The sequence below is a fragment of the Meles meles genome, chromosome 2 (genome assembly GCF_922984935.1).
Source record: "Meles meles chromosome 2, mMelMel3.1 paternal haplotype, whole genome shotgun sequence".
Taxonomy (NCBI): Eukaryota; Metazoa; Chordata; class Mammalia; order Carnivora; family Mustelidae; genus Meles; species Meles meles.
In genome coordinates, this window is record NC_060067.1 from 53263092 (window position 1) to 53287546 (window position 24455).

General features: G+C 38.4%; 1 protein-coding gene across 6 annotated transcripts in view; it reads left to right on the plus strand.

The window, feature by feature from the left end:
- Positions 1-24455, plus strand: part of KCNIP4 (potassium voltage-gated channel interacting protein 4) — a 1210542-nt gene that overhangs the window by 1142821 nt on the left and 43266 nt on the right. For all 6 annotated transcript variants that reach the window (XM_045998522.1, XM_045998527.1, XM_045998525.1 and 3 more), the window contains one exon: positions 21884-21953. In XM_045998522.1, the coding sequence (XP_045854478.1) occupies positions 21884-21953 (70 nt within the window). The remainder of the gene's footprint in view (positions 1-21883; positions 21954-24455) is intronic.

Consider the following 24455-nt stretch of genomic DNA (forward strand, 5'->3'; position numbering starts at 1 on the left):
AACTGACCTTAAAGAAAACTACCTGAACTTCAGTGTTTCTTGACTTTTTGAATGCCATTATTTTCTCTTCTGTTCCACTTTTCACTCTGAGGAATAATTTGAACCTCATAATTACCTAAAAGTATGACACTATAGAAATCTTAAATTAGTCTCCCCCTTTCAACCACAACTTTCCCTCTGTTCGAACGCCTTGGGCCCTGTCTCCCACTGCTTCCTGAGTACTGACTTTACACACCAGAGTACTGTCACCACCATCCCTGCTGTAGTCTCACCAGCCCCACATTAATCCAGTCCATACAGCTTTGATCACATGAAACACCTCCGAAACATTCCTGCTCCTTTACTCTTGTTCTATGATCATACCTGTGTTGATTTCTTATGATTGACTTATCAAAATACCACTAATAAGGTGGCTTAAAACAACAGAATTTTTTCTGCCACAGTCTGGAGACCAAAAGTCTGAAATCAACAACACAGAGCCAAAATCAAGAAGTTGGCAGGGCTATGTTCTCTCCAGAGGTCCTAGGGGAAAATCTGTTCCTTGCCTCCTCCAACTTCTGGTGGGCGCCAGGATTCCTTGGCTTGTGCCTGCATCACTCCAGTTTTTAAGACCAGTATCTCTCCTTCATCTTCACATCAACTCTCCCTCTGCATGTAAATCAAATCTCTCTGCCTCTGTTTTATAAGGACACTTGTGATGGCATTCAGAGCCCACCTGGGTAATTCAGTATAATCTCCCTATCTCAAGATTCTTAAAGTAATCACATCTTTAAAATATAAGGTAATATCCACAGTTCCCAGGGTTAAGAGTAAGTATATCTTTTGGGACACCATTTTTTTTTTTAGCCTATTATAATGTCCATGAGGCAAAAAGTCAACTCTGAGGTTAACCAATATCATTTACTCTTCTACTGTTGTCAAAAGGAGAAAATCAGAAGTATAAGTTAAGTGTCACTACTAATTCACAAGTTTTATACCCAATTTGATATCCCCTTTGCTTTTCCATAGTCAAATGTCTCTCCATCTATACTTAGCTAAAATTAGATACCTTTACATCATTTAAAACTCTCCTGATTCTGTCAATAAGTGCATCTACAAAAGCATCTGTTCTCTCAGAGAAATTATAGAAAATCACCACCATACCCTCAATTCCTAGAACACAGTCTAGTACATAGCTGTACTAGATTTATATTTATTTACTGTCTTATTCTTTCTAGGACAAAAAAAAGTTCCATTTTCCCTGTATTCTTAATCCCATTCCTTTTGATATCCTGCTCCCTCTTTACTCTGTATCTCTAATTTCTCCCCACCTTGTCTCTCCTGGCTGTTTCCTTATATCCTCTAAACCTATTCAAGTCTCTCTCATACTTAAAAAAAATACATGGGAGTACATACTGCAAACCATTACAAACAACAGTATTTATCTGCAGACACTGCCCTCTCTGTTGGCAAATTTTATTCTTATACTGATATTATACAATTCCTAAAAGAATGATCTAAATTCTGTCTATAATATCTCACCTCCAACTTAATCTCCAGCTATAATCTTTGTTCCTACTATGTCGTCTAGACTGTCTTCCTTAGGTCAAAAGTCTTTTTTTCATGGTTATGAGTGTTTGTTGTTTTTTTTTTTTAATTAAACCCTGGGGTGCCTGGGGTGGCTCAGTGGGTTAAGCCTCTGCCTTTGGCTCAGGTCATGATCTCAGGGTCCTGGAATGGAGCCCCTCATCGGGCTCTCTGCTCAGCAGAGAGCCTGCATCCCCCCTCTCTGCCTACTTGTGATCTCTCTCTCTCTCTCTGTCAAATAAATAAATAAAATCTTTTAAAGAATTAAATCATTTATTTTGAGATAAATGTAGATTCACAAGCAGTTGCAAAATATAGTGCAAAGAGGTCCCCCATACCATTTTCTCCTAAAAATAACATCTTACAAAACTGTAGTACACTATCACAATCAAGATATTGACACTGAAGCTCCCCATTGACCTCATTTTAAATTTCCCCAGTTTTCCCTGTACTCAGTTTTGTGTGTGTCACACTCTTTTTCCTTTGCAAATGTATTGAATACTTTGCAGTCTTGAAATTAATTAATTTTTTAATTTAAATTTAGTAAATGTACTTAGTGTGTATTATGAACCAAAGATTGGTCTAAGGTCTTACAAATATTGGCCAATGTCATCTCTATGTGAATTCTATGGGATAAGAATATTACTATTAATCCCATTTTACAGATAAGGAAGGCAGCTGAGGCACAGAGAAGTTAAGAAACTATTCCAAGGGAACACACATAGTATGAGTAGGAAATCCTGGATTCAAGCCCATGCAGTCTGGTTTCAGAGACTATGCTTTTATCCCTTCCTTCTCATGACCTCTTGAGGCCTAACTGAACTCTTCTCAGTTTGGAAATAGAAGCCATGAGCTCCTTGAAGTTCTTCTTTTTTTTTTAATTAATTAATTAATTTATTTATTTATTTATTTACTTATTTATTTTCAGCGTAACAGTATTCATTGTTTTTGCACCACACCCAGTGCTCCATGCAATACGTGCCCTCTCTATTACCCACCACCTGTTCCCCAACCTCCCACCCCCTGCCCCTTCAAAACCCTCAGGTTGTTTTTCAGAGTCCATAGTCTCTCATGGTTCATCTTCCCTTCCAATTTCCCTCAACTCCCTTCTCCTCTCCATCTTCCCATGTCCTCCATGTTCTTTGGTATGCTCCACAAATAATGAAACCATATGATACTTGACTCTCTCTGCTTGACTTATTTCGCTCCTTGAAGTTCTTGACTTTGCCATATGTTGCTTCACTTTGTACCTCTCTGACTACTCCCTCTGGTACCACTCTACTTCTCCCAGGCCCATCTCTTAAATGTTGCTGTTCCCCAAGACTGTGTATTGAGCTCCCTGATTTTTTTCATTCTATATTTTCTTTGAGAGATCCCTATACTTAGGTGCTAAAGGGACATAAATCCATAGATACAAGCTTAGTTAGATCTCTTACCTGAGCTCCAGACTTGTTCCTGATTGTTGACTCTCTATCTCCCTCTAGGTGTCCATCAAATGTTTCAAACTTCAATTTGTCAGAAACAACACTATTCCATCTTTTCCCCATAACTCATTTCCCTCCACATCCCCCCACCAAAGAAAGTCTTTCTCTTTGGCTGAATTCTGATATTAAAGAATAATACTTCCCTTTTGTTTAATTTTTTATTTATTTTTTATATTTTTATAAACATATAATGTATTTTTATCCCCAGGGGTACAGATCTGTGAATCGCCAGGTTTACACACTTCATAGCACTCACCATAGCACATACCCTCCCCAATGTCCATAACCCCCCCTCAGCCCCCCTCCCCCCTGCAACCCTCAGTTTGTTTTGTGAGATTAAGAGTCACTTATGGTTTGTCTCCCTCCCAATCCCATCTTGTTTCATTTATTCTTCTCCTACACCCCCTAGCCCCCCATGTTGCATCTCCACTTCCTCATATCAGGGAGATCATATGATAGTTCTCTTTCTCCGATTGACTTATTTCACTAAGCATGATACACTCTAGTTCCATCCACATCGTCGCAAATGGCAAGATTTCATTTCTTTTGATGGCTGCATAGTATTCCATTGTGTATATATACCACCTCTTCTTTATCCATTCATCTGTTGATGGACATCTAGGTTCTTTCCATAGTTTGGCTATTGTAGACATTGCTGCTATAAACATTCGGGTACACGTGCCCCTTCGGATCACTACGTTTGTATCTTTAGGGTAAATACCCAGTAGTGCAATTGCTGAGTCATAGGGTAGTTCTATTTTCAACATTTTGAGGAACCTCCATGCTGTTTTCCAGAGTGGTTGCACCAGCTTGCATTCCCACCAACAGTGTAGGAGGGTTCCCTTTTCTCTGCATCCTCGCCAGCATCTGTCATTTCCTGACTTGTTAATTTTAGCCATTCTGACTGGTGTGAGGTGGGATATCATTGTGGTTTTGATTTGTAATACTTCCTTTCATTCAAAATTACTCTCTATAGTAGTCACAAAATGAAGAAATCATAATATAGGTACTAACTGTGCTCTTAGTGATTAATTTGTATTCTGCAATAATATTTGGTTCATATTTTATTCTGAAGTAATGAGCTGGATTAGTTTCCTTACAGTGCCTGACACAGAGCCATAAGATGGAAAAATACAAAAAATCAAACACTTGTGGAAAGAAGTGACAAATCATTTTCTGATGGTAGAATCAAGGAAATAGTTCTTAAAGAAGGACAACATTAGTTGTGAAAATGAAAGTATAATCAGAAACAATAACTAAAATACAATTATTCCAATTCTCTGGAGAAAAGTGTTTTTTTTTTCTCAACTATGCATTGTAACTACCAGAGGAAACATTCCTGATCTTAGTAGGTATGATAAGCTGTGAAAAAGCAAGAGATCATCTAGAATATTTTGAGAGGATATATAGAGACCAAACCGTTCTAGACTTCTCATACTCCAAAAAAATAACAAAACAAACAAAGAAAATACACACACACACATACACACACACACACACACACACACAAGACTTGAGATAAATCTCCCATAATTTAAATCCAAACATTAATCTTTTTCTCTGAGCAGCAGTAAGTTTACAGCTGATAAAAAAGAAAACAAAAACATCTGTAAGATACTAAAGAAAACATGTATTGTTTTCACTTCATATGTAGCAAGAACATAAGGCCTATAGCTTAATACCTCACTAGAGAGAGCAAAAATTGTTATCACAAACTTTTATAACATGAGTTTTAAAGACATCTCTTGTTGACTGAAATAATGCCTTTACCATATTTGCAAAATAAATGTCTTGAATATAGACAAGATCTAAAAATGAAAAGTGTATAGATGTAAATGAAGATTAAAAGTGGTAGATTGTGATTTGATGATTCTTTTCTATGCCTGGAACACTTCTGAAAAGTCAAGATTTTTATATATTAAATAAATAAATAAATGTGTGTAATATTTAATATATTAAATATAATAAGAATTAGACTACTTCAGTTATCAGATCTACATAGAACTACATCTACTAGGGTGTTAGATGTCTACCCCTGTAGAAGGATGCTAGCTCCTAACACAGTATCATTGAGGCCTCATTAGCACTTGTAATAGGACAGAGATCCATCCTAATCAGCTGCATCATGTACAAGTATTGTAGAAATTATCATCATCATCATTATTAATTATTGTCATATTAAAGAAAGATGCAGCAGTACCTCCTACTTAAAAAGTAATAATTCTAAATTATTTTCAGTATAATCCATGGCAATATGAGTTTGCTCTGTGGTTTGTTTTTTCCCCCCAGTTTCAGAGATGAGAACAAGAGACCCTAATCCTCAGCTATGCTGAAACTCTTGTTCGGGTGAAATAAATTCACCCACACAAAGAACAGAGTAGCTGATTGGTGGAAAACCTTCACCAAGGCAAGACCATATCTGTTTTTTCTCTTCTGTTTATTCAGCTTAAGCAGAAAGCTTTGTCCACCATAGTAGATGCTAAATAATTATGTATTGAGCAAATACTATACCAGAGTTAGAAATTCAGGTCTGGGGGTGCCTGGGTGGCTCAGTGGGTTGAAGCCTCTGCCTTCGGCTCAGGTTATGATCCCAGGGTCCTGGGATCGAGCCCCGCATCGGGCTCTCTTCCCAGCAGGGAGCCTGCTTCTTCCTCTCTCTTTCTGCCTGCCTCTCTGCCTACTTGTGATCTCTGCCTGTCAAATAAATAAATAAAATCTTTAAAGAAAAAAAAAGAAATTCAGTTCTGGTAGGACAGAGAGAAAACAGAGCAATGTTGATTGCGTGGAATGTGATTTGCCCTTTTGCTGGGCATTTTGTATAAAGGACCACTTAATTCTCTCCAGAGCCCTATAAAACAGGTATATTATCCTCATCACATCAATGGTAAAGACCTCAATCCTTGACATGTCTGGTGGGCCTTGAATTAACTAACTTGGTCTGAGACTTTCAGTATGACTTGAACTTATGCCAGGCTTTGCACATGCCCTTGACCTCTCCCCCAGCTCTTGCCAACTTCTCATCCTTCTCATCCTCAAGTCTCTGCTTCAAAGTCACTTAAGTGTGACTTCCTCAAGAAGGTCTTCCCTGTAACCCTTCCTGGATTGTACTAGTTTCCCATCCTTCCACTGGAGCACTTACCACTACTCTAGCTAAATGGTCATCTCTGGAGCTCCTTCTTTCGTGTGAGCCTTCTCTAATAGATTCCAAACTCTCCAGAGAGCTTCATCGCCCTGTTGACTGTTTATCCCTGACACTTTCTGCACTCTCTGTCATATAATATGCTTTCAAAAATATTTGATGAATAAATGAATGATGGGAAAACCCAGGCTTGCAGAAGTTAAATAACCCACTCAAAGTCTCAAACTAATGATATGAGTAGAGTTTAAGCCAGGGGCTAACAAATTCCAGAGGCTACAAATTGCAGAGGCTAAAATTTAGAACAAGAAACAGGGACTGATTTAGGATTAAATAAACAAAGTATTTAATAAGGATAAAGATTAAATCCTCCATTAAGTTAAAATTAACAAAAACTGAACAGGGTCATAATATCACCCCTCTGTTATAGAAATCATCCTCACTGCAATTAATGCCGGATATTTTACTAAACATTTATATGGGTTATGTTTATTTAAACTTCATAATAACTCAGATAAGTATTATCATTATTTCTGTTCTAAAATTAAAAACTTTCTCAATAATATAGCCAAGCAAATACAAGCAATCTGACTTCAGAACCCATGTGCACTTAAGAACAAATTTATTCAAATTTCAGACTTGGGATTTTATTGTCATCTTGTTTATTTAATTGTTTCCTTAAGATATACAACCTACAGATTTTTGAGGACGAAAATTTTGCCCAACTAAAAAGGTTGGGCAACTACCAAAAAAAGATATTGTAATTTTAGGCTGATTTACTCCAACTAAAATATCCATAATTGAGGAGTTAATAGTCTCTGCGCCCCTTTCCCTGAAATAGTTAATGTTTCTATATACCTAGACTGGGTGGATCAGTTGGTTAAGTCTTTAACTTCTGGTTTCAGCTCATTTCTTTTTTTTTTTTTTTAAGATTTTATTTATTTATTTGATAGAGATCACAAGTAGGCAGAGAGGCAGGCAGAGAGAGAGGAGGAAGCAGGCTCCCCGCTGAACAGGGAGGCTGATGTGAGGCTTGATCCCAGGACCCTGGGATCATGACCTGAGCTGAAGACAGAGGCTTTAACCCACTGAGCCACCCAGGTGCCCCCAGCTCAGTTCTTGATCTGAGTCATGAATTTGACTTACTTAAAAAAAAAAAACATATTAAATTCTACATACCAAATTGGGAACAGGAGATCACAGCCACCTTTCATAAAGGGGAAATATCTTTCTGGAAAGAAATCTACTCAGACTTACACCAACACAAAGTTTAGGGAAAGAACTCTCAGAGCATGAGCTAGAAATCAGATTTCCTGCTCTCATGGAGGACACTGCTGCCCCCTTGTGCCTTGATGTTGTAATAAAACGCTCAGAATGTTTGAGGCTGACTGGCTGATCTGGCTCATCCTCTGAGCTCCGGAGACCACTCTGAAGCTCTCTGGGCAGGTGACTCAGAGTAACAAGCAGGTCCCAGGTTTTCTTCTGAGCCACTGCGCGGCAGTAGGGAACACACTGTGAGTCAAGGCAGGGCTATTCTCTCAGGTAGTGACCCTTTAGGAAGAGCCTCTGAAGAATCACTGGAGGCGAAGAAGGGTACGACTTCTTAAGTATTTGCCACAAACAGAATTTAATTAAACAAAATAAGCATTCCTCCAACGTGTAGCCAAGCTCCAGAGATTCAGGGCTGCTCCTGGAAACAGCAGCTTGCTGAGAAGCAAGTACCTGAGAGAGGGACAAAAGTTTCCTTACTCAGAATTAAGAACAAGAAAAAAAGGTAATGGAATATATGATAAGATATATCTGAGGGCTGTACTATACCTTTCTCATTAAAGCAAATGAAGTGGTTGTCCTGCATTTCTTCACTTGTGACATTTGAGTTAACTTATGAAAAGCAGTTAGAGTTTTCATGCCATTTGCCACTGGCATTTGTCTGTGTGAACACTTGAAGAATGTCTGTCTTCCTTACAGACTGTAAGCTCCACATGGGTGGGGCCCATGCGGACCTGGGGATATTTGTTAAATAAATGATTGATGAGTTTTCTTTTTGAGTGGGAATTAATAGGTTTAAAAAATATTGGGTAAAAGTTCTCCATGAGTTTATTTTTCTTTTCTATAGTTATGCTCACCTTTCATGGAGGCAGCTTAGGAATATATAAAAGGTTTTTAGCCAAATCCAGGTTCAGATCCCAGTCCTATGGCTGAATATCTGCTTGACCTTAGGGACGTTTCTTAAACCTTTCTGAACTCGTTTCTTACATACATGTAAGAAAATATCTACTTCCTTTACTTATTATAAGGACTAAATGAGGACACTTGTCTCCTACACAAGCTGGCTCAGTGCCCAACAGACCATGGGTGATCATTAAATGCTACTTTTCTTTATCCCGCACCCTCTGCATTCCCTCAAAGCTCAATATATCATAGAACAGATTTTTTTTCTAAAATCTAGAATAGACAAGTCAAATCTACTGCATCTACATACATAGACACACCTATAAGCAATCTCTAGGCTATGCTTCTTTGTCCAGTAGAACTTCCACCGAATTTGTCAGCAAACAATAAAGTGAGGTCATTTCCATTTTCCCACTCTGTTGAGAGATGTAATAAAATGACCACAGGGTCATTGCATATGTTAGGGTGTTTTTGACTCTAAGTAACTGAAAACCAATAAATAAAAATGGCTTACACAATGAGGAAAATGTATGATCTCACATAAGAAGCCTAGAGAAGATAGGCACAATGAAGTCCTCAAAGAGCCAGAATCTAGCCAATGCAGTAGGTCAGGAAAAGGAGAATGGGAAGAAGATTGTTGCAAAGCTCAGAAAAATACATCTTCTTACAATCATATATGTGTGTGTGTTTGTGTATGTGTGTGTGTGTGTGTGTACTTGCATATCATCATATCAGTGTTTTATTTATTTATTTATTTATGATTCTTTAAAGTAGAATTTTTTTATTCAGTTGTGTTTTTTTTTCCAATATCAGTAGGCTGCTGTCATGCCAATTTGAAAGTGATGGAATCAATTCATAAAATCTGCATATTGACCTTGATGATATAGAGCAGAAATAAATAAGGACAGGACACTCCTCAGCATATGGAATAACTCTTCATAACAATCATAAAAAGAATATTCATTTTGCAGTTACTGCTTCTCCTGTGCACTGCTGAACACAGACTTGACAGGGTTGATTCCTTTCAAATCTAGCTAAGCTAGGGTTCCAAGTAGTGAAGTTTACAATGGAAAAGACATTCAAACAGAAACTCTAATGAAAACTGAGGTCCACTCATATTGAGAAGAAGAAGACTATAGTTTGCAGACCTCTGAAAATGGCCCTACTCATGATTCCTGTCTCCTGGTTGTTCAACCAAACACTAATCAAAGGATTCCCTTAAAGATATTTTACAGTTATAATTAAAGTCCCATATCAGCTGAACTTAAGATACAGAGATCATCCTCCTGAGTCTGATCTATTCACACAAGCTCTTTCATAGATAAGAGAAATCAGAACTCCTGAGAAGAAAACAGAGCCAGGCACACAGCGAATAGTCACCCAGGTAAAGGGAACTTCGTCCTGCAACCAAAAGAAACAGAATCCTGCCAACAATCTGAATGAGCTAGGAGGAACACTGCCAGGCCCACAAGAGAACCAGTCAGCTTAACATGTTGAGTGTGAGACCCTGAGTAGAGAACACAGCCTAGCCATGACAGACTCTTGCCCCACAGACCTGAGATCATAAACTTGAGGTGTCTTAAGTCACTAAGTTTTGGGCAATTTTTGTGCAACGGTAGAACTAATACACAGGCCTTCTCTTGGGCCACTGTTGTCTTCTCCCACCCCCTCAGTAGTTTTGGATACCTGCAGAACTTAACTGTGTTGTAACTGACTGAATGAGTTTTGTCCAAATAAATCCTCTCTTTGCATAAAGTTGGGGAAAACTTTTTCTGAAGACTCTTTAAAATCAGATAATTATGTGCATTCCAATGAAGGTTTAGGACTTGGGCCTGATCCCAGAAAGGGTTTTCCTGCAAAATTTGGGCAACTTCGTTTCTGCAAAATCAGCATAAAGGACTCGAGAATATTAAAAGACATCAACATTTGTAGAGTTTTTAGAATAGTGCTAGGATCTTTATATACATAATGGCTCTGAGTTATCATTCCCTCACTGTTAAATTCTATTATTTTCTATATTTTATAGACTGAGACTCAGAGGCTGGAAATTTTAATAATGATTTCTTTGTTAGTAGAGATGGAACTTGAGGTTTTTTGTTTGTTCATTTGTTTTTTGGCTGTAAATCTTGTGTAATTTCCCTCTTCCTTAGAATTGCAAAAGAGTTTGAAGTGCAGAGAAAACTTGTGCCTGGGAATCTCCTTCACCCAGGGTGATGAGAGAACCTCACTGGGCTAAGAATATGGCTATACCCTCACACTCAAACAACGAAACTGAATCTTGATTATCACCCAGCCCTTGTGTCTTTTCCAATATTATGGAGAGAAGTGTTTCTCCATATTTTTTTTCGAGTATGATGTTTAGCCCAAAGTGTGTATTACAGAATGCAGAAGTTTCTTAATGCGAATTTTAGAAGCAGCAAAATATGTCCACCATGTTGGTTGTATCCTGTTTTTAAAATTTGTCTTTTTTATACATTGTCTATTTTAATTTTCCATTGTTGTTTACATGTGACATCGGTATTTCTTAGAGGTCATTTTACAGGTGAAGAAACTTAGATTGGGAGAAAATAAATGACAGTAGAGCAGAAATTTAACCCAGAAATTGCACTACTAGGTATTTACATCAAAGATACAAATGTAGTGATCCAAGGGGGCACCTGCACCCCAATGTTTATAGCAACAATGTCCACAATAGCCAAACTATGGAAAGAGCACAGAGATCCATCAGCAAATGAATGGGTAAAGAAGATGTGGTCTATATATACAATGGAATACTACTTAGTTATAAAAAAAAAGAAATCTCACCATATACAATGAAGTGAATGGAACTAGAGAGTATTAAGTGAAATAAGTCTATCAAAGAAAGACAATTATGATCTCATGCATATGTGGAATTTAAGAAACAAAACAGAGGATTATAGGGGAAGGGAGGGAAAAATAAAACAAGATGAAATAAGAGAGGGAAACAAACCATAAGCGACTCTTAATCACAGGAAACAAACTGAGGAGGGGTTTGGGGAGGGGCCCGCGGGAATAGGGTAACTGGGTTATGGACATTAAGAAGAGCGCATGTTGTAATGAGCACCGGGTGTTATATAAGACTGATCAATCACTGAACTCTACCTCTGAAACTAATAATACACTACTATATGCTAATTAACTGAACTTAAAGAAAAAAGAACAGAAAGTTAAAACTGGTTCTAGTTCTCAGTGATCAGTTTTTATGCTCTGAAAACTGAAGGACTAATCCTCTTATTTTCAATGAGCTTTTTATAGCGCAATTGTTGAATACAGTAAAGATCGTAAAATCCTTGTTGAAATAAGAAATGTTTTCTCCTGACCCTGGTGGTTTCCTGTTAATTTTTATGAACACATTTATGATAAAAAGTTGTGAAGGTAGGGAGTGGAACCAAGTTTTTGACCTCAAAAATTCTTCGTAACCATTTAATGGTCTCTAGTGGTAGAGACCTATATAAGAGAAAGTGGGAACTTTGACTAATACAACACAAGGCATCTGGGGCTCCTGGGTGACTCAGTCAGTTGAGTGTCAGATTCTTGGTTTCTGCTCAGGTCATGATCTCAGGCTCTTGATCTCAGTGTCCTGAGATTGAACCCTGCTTCAAACTCCACACTCAGTGGGAGTCTGCTGGAGATTCTCTCTCTTTCCCTCTCTGTCTCTGCCCCTTCCCTCCAAGTAAATAAATCTTTAAAAAAAATATAACACAAGGCATCAGCTAGATAGAGAAGAACAGGCAAATTATAGGGGAAAAAAAATGTTTGGGAGTATATGGCGTTCCAAAAATTTGCATAAAGTTTTTCAAGGATACTGCCAGAGCAAATTTATTTTCTAATTTCTTAAAAGCTAAGAGCAGGTTGAGGAGCACCTGGCTGGCTCAATTGGTAGAACATGTGACTCTCAATCTTAGGGTTGTGAGTTTAAGCCTCATGTTGGGTGCAGAGATTACTTAAAAAAAAAATAAACATTTGTAATACTCTCTGTTCTAAGCACTGTTGGGCTGTTGGGCTTTATAAAAATCAGTCCCTACAGAGTATTTACCAAGTCTAAGAGGAACAGAGAAGTTCACATACAGAATCTGGGGATATTATCAGTATAAGCTGTGCCAAAGCACCATTTAAACTTTCAAAAATTCTCCCGTAATTGTGAAATGTCAGGCCATGTTTGAATTGTCATGCTATTAAGAGAGTGACTTTTCTGAGCAACCCTGTTCCAAACACAGGAAGGGGGAGTGGAACTTAATTTAGAAGGACCTATGCTTTCCCAATTGGATTAGGTATTAAGTGGGGTGGAATAATATATAAAGCCAGTCATACACTTTCCAACTGCAGGTCTCCGAAAATGAAACGCTCCATCCTTCATTTTTATTGTATTGGTGATTTCATTCTGTCTTGTAAAAGTCATCCCTACTGGAAATGGTGGGTTGTTTTAATGATTTAATCAACTAATTAATGGGAAATCTGAAAGAAAAACTCAAAGGATAAAAAAGTTGTCTTGGCCATGAAATTATAACTCAGCTTGATATGCTCCTATCTTGAAAATTAAGAAAACAAAAGCCAGTATTTCCCAAATGTTGTGATATATCCATAGCACGTAATACAACCAGACAAAAATACTCTTGTTAAAGACTCCTCTGTAAGGAGACTTCTTATCTGATTTGGGGGCACTGCAGACACCAGAGTCTTAACTCTAATAATTGGATGGGGTCCATGTGGTATACATGAGGATTGCTGGAGGGGATGGAGATGCAGGGATGGGGTAACTGGGTGAAGGACATTAAGGATGGCATGTGATGTAATGAGCCCTGGGTATTATGTAAGACCGATGAATCACTGAACTCTACCTCTGAAACTAATAATACACTATATGTTAATTAATTGAATTTAAATTTCAAAAAAAGAACAGAAATTTAAAACTGCTTCTAGTTCTTAGTGATCAGCTTTTATGCTCTGAAAACTGTAGGGCTAATCCTCTTACTTACATATTTATGATAAACAGCCCTGAAGTCTACCACACATGAAATCCTGTTCTCCTTGCCTAGTCTGCTTCAGCTGTTCCCTTTTGGTGTAGCTCACGAGTTAACGCCCCGCATTCTTCTAAGTGTCCAGGATGCTTGCTGGTCTCTGCTTGTGAAATTGCACACAGCCCCCTGTAAGTATGGTCACTAACAATTTTACTGCTTAAGAAGGTAACTTCTTCTAAGAAGTGTCAACTTACCTGCCAGAGGAATGAATGGATGCTCACCTTATTTGGGTAGTGATATGAGGCTTCCTCTTTCTTTTCTCTGATCTGAGTGTCTGGTGTCCAGCCTTTGTGTTTTCTTTGGTAGCTCCATCCAAAATCTGCTGGTTCTACTTCTCAAAGACATGTCAGTCTACTTCTTTTGTCAGGGAGAAAAACTGAGAGAACAGATACTGGACAAAACATGGATGGCATGACATTTCTGTTGGTAGAAACCTGGAATTTTCCACATAAGCACCACCATGTATACTCTCCTTAGCAACAGGAGTAGGTGTCAGAGCGGATGAAATACATGGATGCTTAAAAAATGTGACTTCATAGACATCATAAAAGGGTTACCACAGAACTATTTCATTCACAAAACCTTTTAGTTTTAGTTTTTTCTCGTGACATTCTTGTACCCTACTTCTTCCTTTTGGATTCCTAAAGAAGTATCTCTAAATGTTTAATAATAGTCCTGAATCTGAGCAGATGACATACACCAGAGCACGATGATTTATGGGAAGAGAAGATTTCAGCCAGTGGAGTGGACAAATAGCACTGAGAAAATACACCTGATTTGCATATCACTGCAACTATTTCTAGAGCATTCTGACAATTTTCAAGGAAATTCTGAAAGACTTTCTTGTGAGATAAACATGTAGGGACTCATGATGCACCTCAGAAAATAATTTCTCTAGCAGTTTCCTATATGTGCATGAATTTCTTTCTGAGGTACTTTCCCAACAGTCTTCATGGAGTGCTGTAATTCTTTTTTTTAGAGAAAGAGAAAGAGAGTGCATGTAAGCTTGGGGAGGGAGGGGCAGAGTGAGAGAATCTCAAGCAGACTCCCTGCAGGACACACAGCCAGTCACTGAGCTCCATCCCACGGCCCTGAGATCATGACTTGAGAAAAAACCAAGTCAGACACTTAACCACATGAGGCACCCAAGAACCCTGGAGTACTGTATTTCTTTTTTTTTTTTTAATTTATTTATTTTTTCAGCATAACAGTATTCATTGTTTTTGCACAACACCCAGTGCTCCATGCAAAACGTGCCCTCCCTATTACCCACCACCTGTTCCCCCAACCTCCCACCCCTGACCCTTCAAAACCCTCAGGTTGTTTTTCAGAGTCCATAGTCTCTTATTTCTAATGTACTCATGTAAACATTACTAGGGAAAGTTTTCCTTTGAATTAATGGATAAAATTTTGCTGGGTTTCTACTAACATTTATGTCCAATATGGTGGCCATTATTCTTCTCAGTTGTCATTTGAAATTGCAGTATTCCCCTGCCTTTGAGGGTAAACTCTGATTAGATAGAGAGTTCATTCAATTTATAGTGTTAGAGGAGGAAGCATATCTCATATCTTTTTTATGGGCTCATTACATCATAGCAGACCTGCATTGCAGTGGGTTCAACTGCTTTGATGAACACCATTTAACTCTAGTATTGTTGCAACAATGTCGTAGCAACACTGTATAATGGAGTTCTGCTTACCTAATTTGAGATTATTACTACTGTACCAACAGCTTTCATTAATGAGCAAATAAGATATGCAAAGAGAGGGGTTAAGGTAATCACATAACATGCATTATCTTGTTGATTCTTCTAACAGCCCCCTGATGTCAATAGTTATCCCCATGCTAGAAGGGAGAAAAATGAGACTCAGATTAAACCATTTGTCTGGAGCTATACAGATTTGAAGTGACAGACCAAAGGTTCAATCCAATTCTATTTAAGTCCAGAACCCTGAATCAGAAGCATTTCACTAGATTATTCTAAATACTGCCAGACAGAACATGCCAGCTCTTGTTTGGACATGAAGGGGTTTCTGAAGTCCATGCATCAACTTAGACCTCGGGAAACCCAGACACAAGGTAAGGCTCAGCAGCGCGCTATGGGGTTAAGGGGCACTTTCGGTAACCTTAGCCTCACTCTCTTCACCTTAAAATGAAGCCATTGAACTGGGTTTTCTATGAAGTTGCTTAAACATTCAAGTTTCCTGATTCTGGTCAAGAGATGACTCTCGGCCACTTTCTAATGGTCAGTTTCTCTCTCCAACTGCTTGCTCATCTGTAAAATGGAGGTAAAGCTAGCATCTATCTATTCACAGGAAATAACCCATATAAGCCATTTAATACAGTGCTTAGAACATAGAAAGTGCTCATGTATTTGCTTATCATCACGGTACTTCTCATGATCACCATCATCGTCATCCTTGTGTTAATTGTCATAAAACACCCACTTCATTAGTGTTGATATTAGCAGTAGGAAAACACTCACTGTATATTTACGGTGGATTTTGGCACTCATATGCATCATGACCCTATGTAAGAGAGCTGACAATGACCACTAAGGAATGCATCTGTAAGGCCCCACAGGGCAAGTGTCTTCACCACCTGACAAATGTATGGCAGTTATGTGCTAAGAAAATCTCATTCTACATTTATTGCATCCTGATCATATCATGGTGAAGGGTTTAAGAAGTAATAAAGGAAACTCGCTGGTCAGAGCAGATTAATGTGGTAGCCAGCAGAGTGCCAGGAAACTCCAACTCCTTGACATTTGGTGAAGTAGTTCATTTAACCTGTCCTAAAAACTGCAACTTTTTCCAAACCTCTTTAATGTCAAGCTGTTCATAATTAGAGTAAATTGTATGTGGTGAAGAGGCAATGTGTGCAGGTCCTTGCTAGATGAAAGGCAATAATTTCTCCAAAAAAAAAAAAAAAAGAATCTAACAACAATTTCCACAAATCTCACAAAATATAATTTTATTATATATGTGCACACGTGTGTGCATTTTTGTAATCAATGTGCCCAGTTTTGATTGAATGGCTTCCATTTACATGTGGGTGTCTTCAACACAACCACAATAGATGGTTCTTTGGAGGAAATAAACACTGTGTGTCTTCCCAAAGGAAGTATTTTTATGGATGGTGCACCAGAAGACCGCTTCTTCAGTCCTAATAGAAAAAAGAAAAAATGATAATAATACAGAAGGTAAGACAACATTGCAATTAAAGGTCAGGGAAATATGAGTTTGATTCCATAGGACTTTAAACTTTAAATTCCATAAGAGCAAAACTGGAATTTTTTTAAACTCAGTCCAGTTTTTCACTCACTGTGATTCCAATGAGTTACTTAGTTTTAATTTCTCAACCTTCACTTTCCTCATCTCTAAAGAATCACCACCTTTCAGGGTTAGTGAAAAATCTTAAACACTGTATGTAAGAAGGCCTTGAATACAGGCTCAGTAAATGTCTGTGGTTGTGGTACTGTGGTCTGGCATATTTCCCTCAAAACATCCTGTCTGCATGAAAAACACACACATCGATGTATCCCTTGGAGGAATCTGAGCAAATGTCTTGATGCCCTCTGGTAATTTTCAAAGTGATGATTAGGTTCATGAGTGAAGCAAATTATTGGCATATGTTCATGGGATCTGGTGCATGTCAAATCCCCATGTGATTCTGGCCAGCAGCCCATCTAGATGTGAAGCTTTCTCAAAGACATGTGGCAGGGGTACAGACCAGTGCAGCCTTTCTGGAAAGCAGTGTGACCGTGTTTGTAAAGAACCTCACGACCGCTTAAACCTTTTGGTCTAGGGATTCTCCTTCTGGGTTAGTCATTAAGAAAGAACCCTAGCTGCAATCAGCTGTATGTACTAGACTATTAATTACGTCTTTATTCCTATGTAGTCCCCCAATGCTGAAATGTCCTTAGTATCCAACAATATGATAAATTCAGTGAGCACGTAATTATGCTGCCATTAAAAATAATGACATGAAAAATGTTCAAGATGTATTGTTAAGTTAAAAAAATAATAAGGGGCCTCAAAACAATAAGATGTAAAACTATTGTATTATCCCAATTTTATTCATCTCAAATTGTATCAAATTCATATCAAAATTTTGTCCAATTTTACATTAATATTCTTAGATACATTACCAAAATAACTTTACAATAGTATAATTATGGGCAATTTTTGTTTTCTCATTCTTTTTTTTTTAAATTTTTTTCTATTTATTTGAGAGAGAGAGACAGAGAGAGAAAGAGAGAGTGCGCCAAGAAAGAGCCAAGTGGGGGGAGGGGCAGAGAAATAAGCGGTTCCCTGCTGATCAAGGTGCCAGACACTGGGCTAGTTCCTGGGACCCTGAGATCATGACCTGAGCCAAAGGCAGAAGCTTAACCAGCTGAGTCACCAAGGTGCCCCTTCCTTATCCTTTTCTATAGATAGTAAATTTTTGCAGAATGATCATTCTTTAATAATCAGACAAAAAGTCACCAGAAACCATAATACAGAAGTCATTGGGCTTACAGAAGCTTATGATAACTTCCCAAAGTGGATGAGTGAGGCTTTTCTCACTTTCCCTAAATCAAGGATTCTGCTACTGCTTAGATCCTTCCTCTTAGAGTGAAGAGAACCTAATGAATAAATCCATTCTCAGATGTGTAGGACTTACTAAAGGCGCTAATACATTATATATTAATAAAAATAACTTAAAAAAAGAAAAGGAGGGGCACCTGGGTGGCTCAGTGGGTTAAAGCCTCTGCCTTCGGCTCAGGTCATGATCCCAGGGTCCTGAGATGGAGCCCCACATCGAGCTCTCTGCTCCGTGGGAGCCTGCTTCCTCCTCTCTCTCTGCCTGCCTCTCTGCCTAGTTGTGATTTCTCTCTTTCAAATAAATAAAATATTTAAAAAAAATAAAGAAAAGGAACATGTTGGAAATAAAACGTATTATTTGAAAAAATATATATCATCCATTTAAAATGTCACCAGAGGAACTGATAATGCTGAGTGATTTGATGATGGTCATGTTAAAGCATCGGTGGGAGAAAATTTCAGAGCACAGATACTTGGAGCATCTCTGAGACAGACACTGCTAATCATTCACCAAATCCACAGTCTGGTCTTCTTCCTGGGAACACAAGAGTTCTCTTGTTGTTTGGGGTGGATGTATTAAGTGATTTCTAACCAACAAAATGAGAGTGGAAATTATGTGTAGCCCTTCGCACTTCAAGACTTGGCCCATAGGCACCTCCCACAGAAGCTCCTCAGTGGCCCTTTTCTCCTACTGGATGAGACCATCCATGGACTCTAGAACTCCCTCTGATGGCCAAGCTTTCATTTGCCTCTGTACCTTAAAGACTCTGGAAAGAACCATCAATTTAGATGGTTAGATGAGCAAGAAACACACTACTTTTTTTTAAACTTATTATATAATTGGGGGCCTGTTTGCTAATGTTACTGCAGCAGGAGTTAACCTAATATAGCTACACTGTTCATGGCATACATTTGGCTGTATACACAGCCTGATCACATCCATTCTTGATGGAGAGGTGGAGATACTATTCCACAAAAGAGGTGAGGGAAAAGGTAGATAATAGATCACTTGTACCATTTCATAAGTCCCTAGAGTCCTATAGAATTTGGTTAATTTTTCTTACCTGAATGTGGTAACATGCATTGCTTTTCCATAAGAACTCTTAAGAATAAATAAAAAATCATCATTCTCTGGACTTACTTTTACCTCTTTTGACTTACTTTTGAACTTTCTTCTTCTATTTGGATAGAGGCCCCATGAGGGCAAGACCTTTAATGTGTTTATTGCTGCTGCCCTGACTTTCTTGAAACATTCTAGAAAAATAAGCATACACTATGTATTGGTTAAAGATGTCAACTGATGTAATGAAGGCAAGATGGATAAAGACAACTTCACCTGGTAAGGCTGACCACCCAAAACATGGCCAGGAGCTTCCAGATGGCAGAGAGGGTTTTGCCTGACACAGACATGTGGTTGAATATAAACACATCTGAGGCAGTCAATTTCTAAATTTCATTTCATGTTATAAGTTGTATCTATCAAACGTGGCTAGAGATCAAAGGCAGCTGACAAGTTTGCTGAGGGTGGATGTCCCTTTACTTCCCATCTTCACCAATCACAAGAGTCATTTTACCTCCCAGATAGGTTTCTAACTTGACCTTTCACACCCGATGACACAGTCATCTAATTGCTCTCTTCTTGCTATCCCAAGCAGATGGCTCAGAATTAAATAACCAATAAATCACAATTTCCATGTGTACAGGGCTCAACCACAAGTGTTCATTTGCTCTTAAAATTGGTTCTGTTGCTGCCAAATAAGAGTCATGTAGTTAAAAGTTTTCAATGATTAGCTAGATACGTGTCCTTTTTTTTCCTTTTGAGGTTATAGCTGGTGATTGTTTATTCATTTATATCTTAGGACTCTCTAGAAAAACTGAACTAAGAGATGTATCTATATATAGGGAGAGATTTATTTTAAGTAATTAGCTTACATGATTGTGGAGGTTTAGCCAGTTCAAAATCTGATGGCGGAGGCAGACAAGCTGGAGATTCAGGAAAAAGTTGTAGTTGGAGTCCAAAGACCATCTGCCCTAGAACCAAGAAAAGCCAGTGTTGTGGATCAGGTCAGAAGGTACAGGGTGGGGGATTCCCTTTTGCTCAGGGGAGATTAGTCTTTCATCTATTTAGATATTCAACTGATTAGATGAGTCTGCCCAAATTATGGAGGACAATCAACTTTACTCAAATGTTGTTGATTTAAATGTCAGTCTCATTGAAAATTCCCTCATGGAAACATCCAGAATAATATTTGACCAAGTACTTGGGCATTGTGGCCCAGACAAATTTAGACATAAAATAACACAAACGTAAAATTAACTGTAAACAAATTTAAAAATAAAATTAACTGCTTTTCTTCTCATTTGTTTTTGATTGCCTTTTCTTTGATCAGATCCTCTTAGGCCTTTGGGGTCATTATTTTTACAAGGGTCATCTAATCCCAAATCTTGTGGTGATCTGGAGAGTCTCAAGCCCACATTCCATCTCCCCCACTGGCTAGAACATGACCACAGAACCTTCAGTTCTGCCTCAGTGAATACGGACACCTAAGTCATAGGTCGATTATAATGATCAAATGGGAAAAATATACATTGACAAGCTCTGTAAGCACAAGTTCACATTGAAGGCATTATTTTAAATTGTGTTCATATATCAAAGGTCCTACCTTTCAAACCAATGAGTGAGAAAATAGAAAACTTCTCATGTAAGGCACATTTTAGTTGTGAGTAACAGGCTCATTGGAATAAAGAAAGATCAAGTTAATAAATCAAGTTTATTCATGAAGGGACAATGATGCTCCCCAGTGAATCCTGGGGAGAGCCAGACAGCATGGGAGCACCATGACAGCTAAGACAGTTAAAGTGGGGCTGTTTGTCCCTGAGGAGCCACTCAAAAAACTGGACAGAGCTTATCATCCTATCATCTCCCCACAGTCAATGTACAATTAACATCCCATATGTGACTTAATGTCAGATTGTTACATAATTATCAGTGTCTATTGCTTCGTGAGTCTCTACACCTCAGACTCCTGACTAGAACATTCTTTAACTCCAGAGAGTAGAGGAAATTTTGCTTTCATCTTTGTCTACGATTCTCTTAGTCTTCATTTTCAGCACCAAGACAGACATCTTCTAACATTTTAGATTTCAGTTCCTTTTGTAGAAAATGTCCAATCCACTCTGGTACAGGTAGCCTTGCCCTCTGTCCCACCAGGTCAGTGGTCCAACATTAGTGGAGTTCTGAAGGTCAGTATCCATCAGTCTGAAAAGTAACTCCACCCATGGAACAAAAATGGAAATTCTTTATGTTCAGGACTCTCTTTTCAGACCCTTCTCTCCAGAATTTAAAAAGATCCTGAGGTCCTATCTCACTCAAGGTCACCTGTTACAAACATGCTATTATGCACTCCTGAACACACTGTGAACAGAAATTAGTAACTATTCCTCTTTGGACCACTCCCACATGGAGCATACTATTTTCTCACTGAACTAAAGATACTATGGGTCCAGCAAATCACCAGAGAAACATGGCACCAAGATTCAGCAAAGAGCACATCATAATCATCTTGCGATACCATTCCTGTATGAAAAACAATGTAATTTCCTCTTACTTTGTTGATAATAAACATTTGATTTCTTAAAAGCAATGGTGTGTTTTTTCATGTGTCAGCACGGCTTTAATTTTTATATGTGAAGATCTTTACATCTGTATTTTTTTTTCATTCTGTGGGACCTGGAACAAAGAAGAGTTTATTGTGAGCTTTTATTCCCTTTGAAAAATGGATGGATATTTCACTTTCCTTGGTGCAGCTTTGCGCGGTAGACAGTTCCGTTTCAAAATGTGCAAAAAAATCAGTTTTATGAACACTTTGCTCATATTGCTTCTCTACCACTTTCTTTAGGAATGTCCCAGTGGTGTTGTTAATGAAGAAACCTTCAAAGAGATTTACTCACAGTTCTTTCCGCAGGGAGGTAAGTGAAAATGTGGACTTGTTAACGTACTCTCCATTAGAATTATGCTTGCAATCTTGAATTTGGCTTTATCTTTTATGGCATGAGCCTACATTTTTAATCGCTATGTAAAAGAATTAATACACTGCATGCGAGTACATATAATTTCCAACGTATCATAAAAGTGAGCACCTTACAAATGATCAGATAGCCCGGATTTCTCCTTCAGCTGAATGCAAGAAACAGTATTACTGTGTATCCCATACTATGGCTCTCAAACACACAGCACCTTTGGGAGACAATGGCTCAGTCCAGGATATGCTACAAAGCTCTTTAGCATGTACTGTAGTATCATTTGATTCTTCCCACTCTCAAATTAGGACAAATATAATTATCCTCAATTTTCAGATGTGAAATCTGGGCTTTAAAACAGTTAAATGGTTTGCTCAGGGTCACACATCCACTAATGGGTGGATAATGGCTTAGAACCTAGATCTTTCTAGAGCCTCACCTAGTGTTCTTTCTGCTCTTTCTCTTTTAGGACCTCTTGTTATCACCCCTCCCCCCACATCTGAGAAAGTTAATACCACTCTAAATATTAATTTAATTGGAAAGGAAACAAGGAAGGGGTGATGATAACGCATACCTGTTGGAGATGAGTGAAGAGATCTATTTGCCCCTAGCCCTTATAAGTTCTCTTTCATTCAACAGGAGGCCCAGCTCAAACAGAATCTACTGTTTATCCAGCTATATGTTAGGTGCTGATAATGAAAGAGGAAGAAGATGTTGTACCTGCCCAAAAGAACATTCCAGTTTAGTGCCGCAGATGGGCAATGTCCAAATAAGGCATTAAGTGCGAAGATAGGGGTTTAAATCACAGTATTAATGAGAGCACTGTGCAGGCACAACAGGGCAAACATAAAAATGAAGCCATCCAGACTAACCAACTTGAGCTGTGGCAGTAGCCATTCCTGAGGCATCCAGTATGTCCCTGGCCCTGGCATGCACTACCCCTCACCTCCCAAATATCTTAGCTGTGACTCTCCTTTTTTAATAAATCAAGATGAAATCAAGATGCAGAGAAGCTCACTGTTTTCTTATCATCCTCTTTGACTGTTTCCTTTTTAAAGGAGGCCCCACCCTCTCACACCAAAGTAACTGCAATAGTTTCTAAGCTAGTCTCTGCTTCCAATCCTTCCCCGCTCCTGCTGCACCTTTTTTCCTCAATAGGAGCCAGAGTAATCCTGTTCAGTGAAAGCCAGCTCCCGTCACTGCTCTACTCAGAACCTTCCTTTCCATCAGAGTCTAAGCCACACCTGTCTAGTGACCTGTAAGCTGTGATCCCTGTTCCCTCTCTGTCTTGTCCTCTCCCTGCTCCCACCTTGCCCCTTTGGCTCTCTATGTTCCAGCCACACCCACCTCCTTCTAATTCCACAGGCACAGCTATTGGGCTACTGTTAGGACCTTTGAACCTGTTATTCCCTCTGTCTGGGATTCTTTCTCTTCCAAACAACCATCTCAGTATCCGACCACCTTCATTCCTATTCAGATGCCACTTTCTCAGCAAGGCTTTCCCGGCCACCCTATCTTAAACCACAACCCCTTGGACTCCCCATGCCAACTTTATGTTTCTCTTTAGCACTCAAGAGCACCTAACAACACATGTTTTACCTCTTTCTGTTGTTGCTTATTGTCTCTTTCCTCACTAGAATGTCTTCTCCCAGGGACCGAAGGGTTTTGTGCATTGTTCATTGTTGTGAGCACAGGTGGTAGAAAAGTCACTGACCAGTCATCAAACTTGATCGTACTGTGTAAATGAGTGAAAGCAGGGAGGAATGAATGACATGAGCCTCACATGTTGGCTGGGACAGTACAATGGAATAATCTCTGCAAAAGACATTTTGAAGTATACAACACTTAAATATTAGTTTCAGACAAAAATTAGCTTTTCTTTTGGTTTTCAATCCATTTGGTTTTAGGTGTTTCAGTGGGTTGAAGATAATTCTGTGTGTGAATTGTCAAAATAGACACTTTCATTTGCTATGACCGTTAAAAGGAATTAAATTAAAAAGAATTCTTTTACAAGAATTACAAGAATTTTACAAGAATTCTTGTAAAAGAATTAAATTAGAATTCTGAGAAAACACAAGGTGACCCATTATTACATGAATTTGGATATATCATGGGTGACAGTTCCCACCCACCCATCTCATTACTAACAGTTCACGAACAGCTCTTGGTCATAGGGCCTGATGTGCAGACTGTAATGGGTCCATTGTCTGCCTTAAGAAAGAATTTGGAATATCATTTGATTAATTTGTCTATTTCTAAATTATTGATAAAATATGGCATTTCTGAAGAAAAATCATGTTTACATTATAGCTAAGTATCTGTCAGCATATTGATAAACAGTAATATCAAAGCATCTAGCACAAATGGAAGTCTTTAAGTTATTTTTTTATTATCTCAAGTGAAAGTTATTGCATGCTAGAAATGGGATACAGCTCCACATTAAAAATTTAT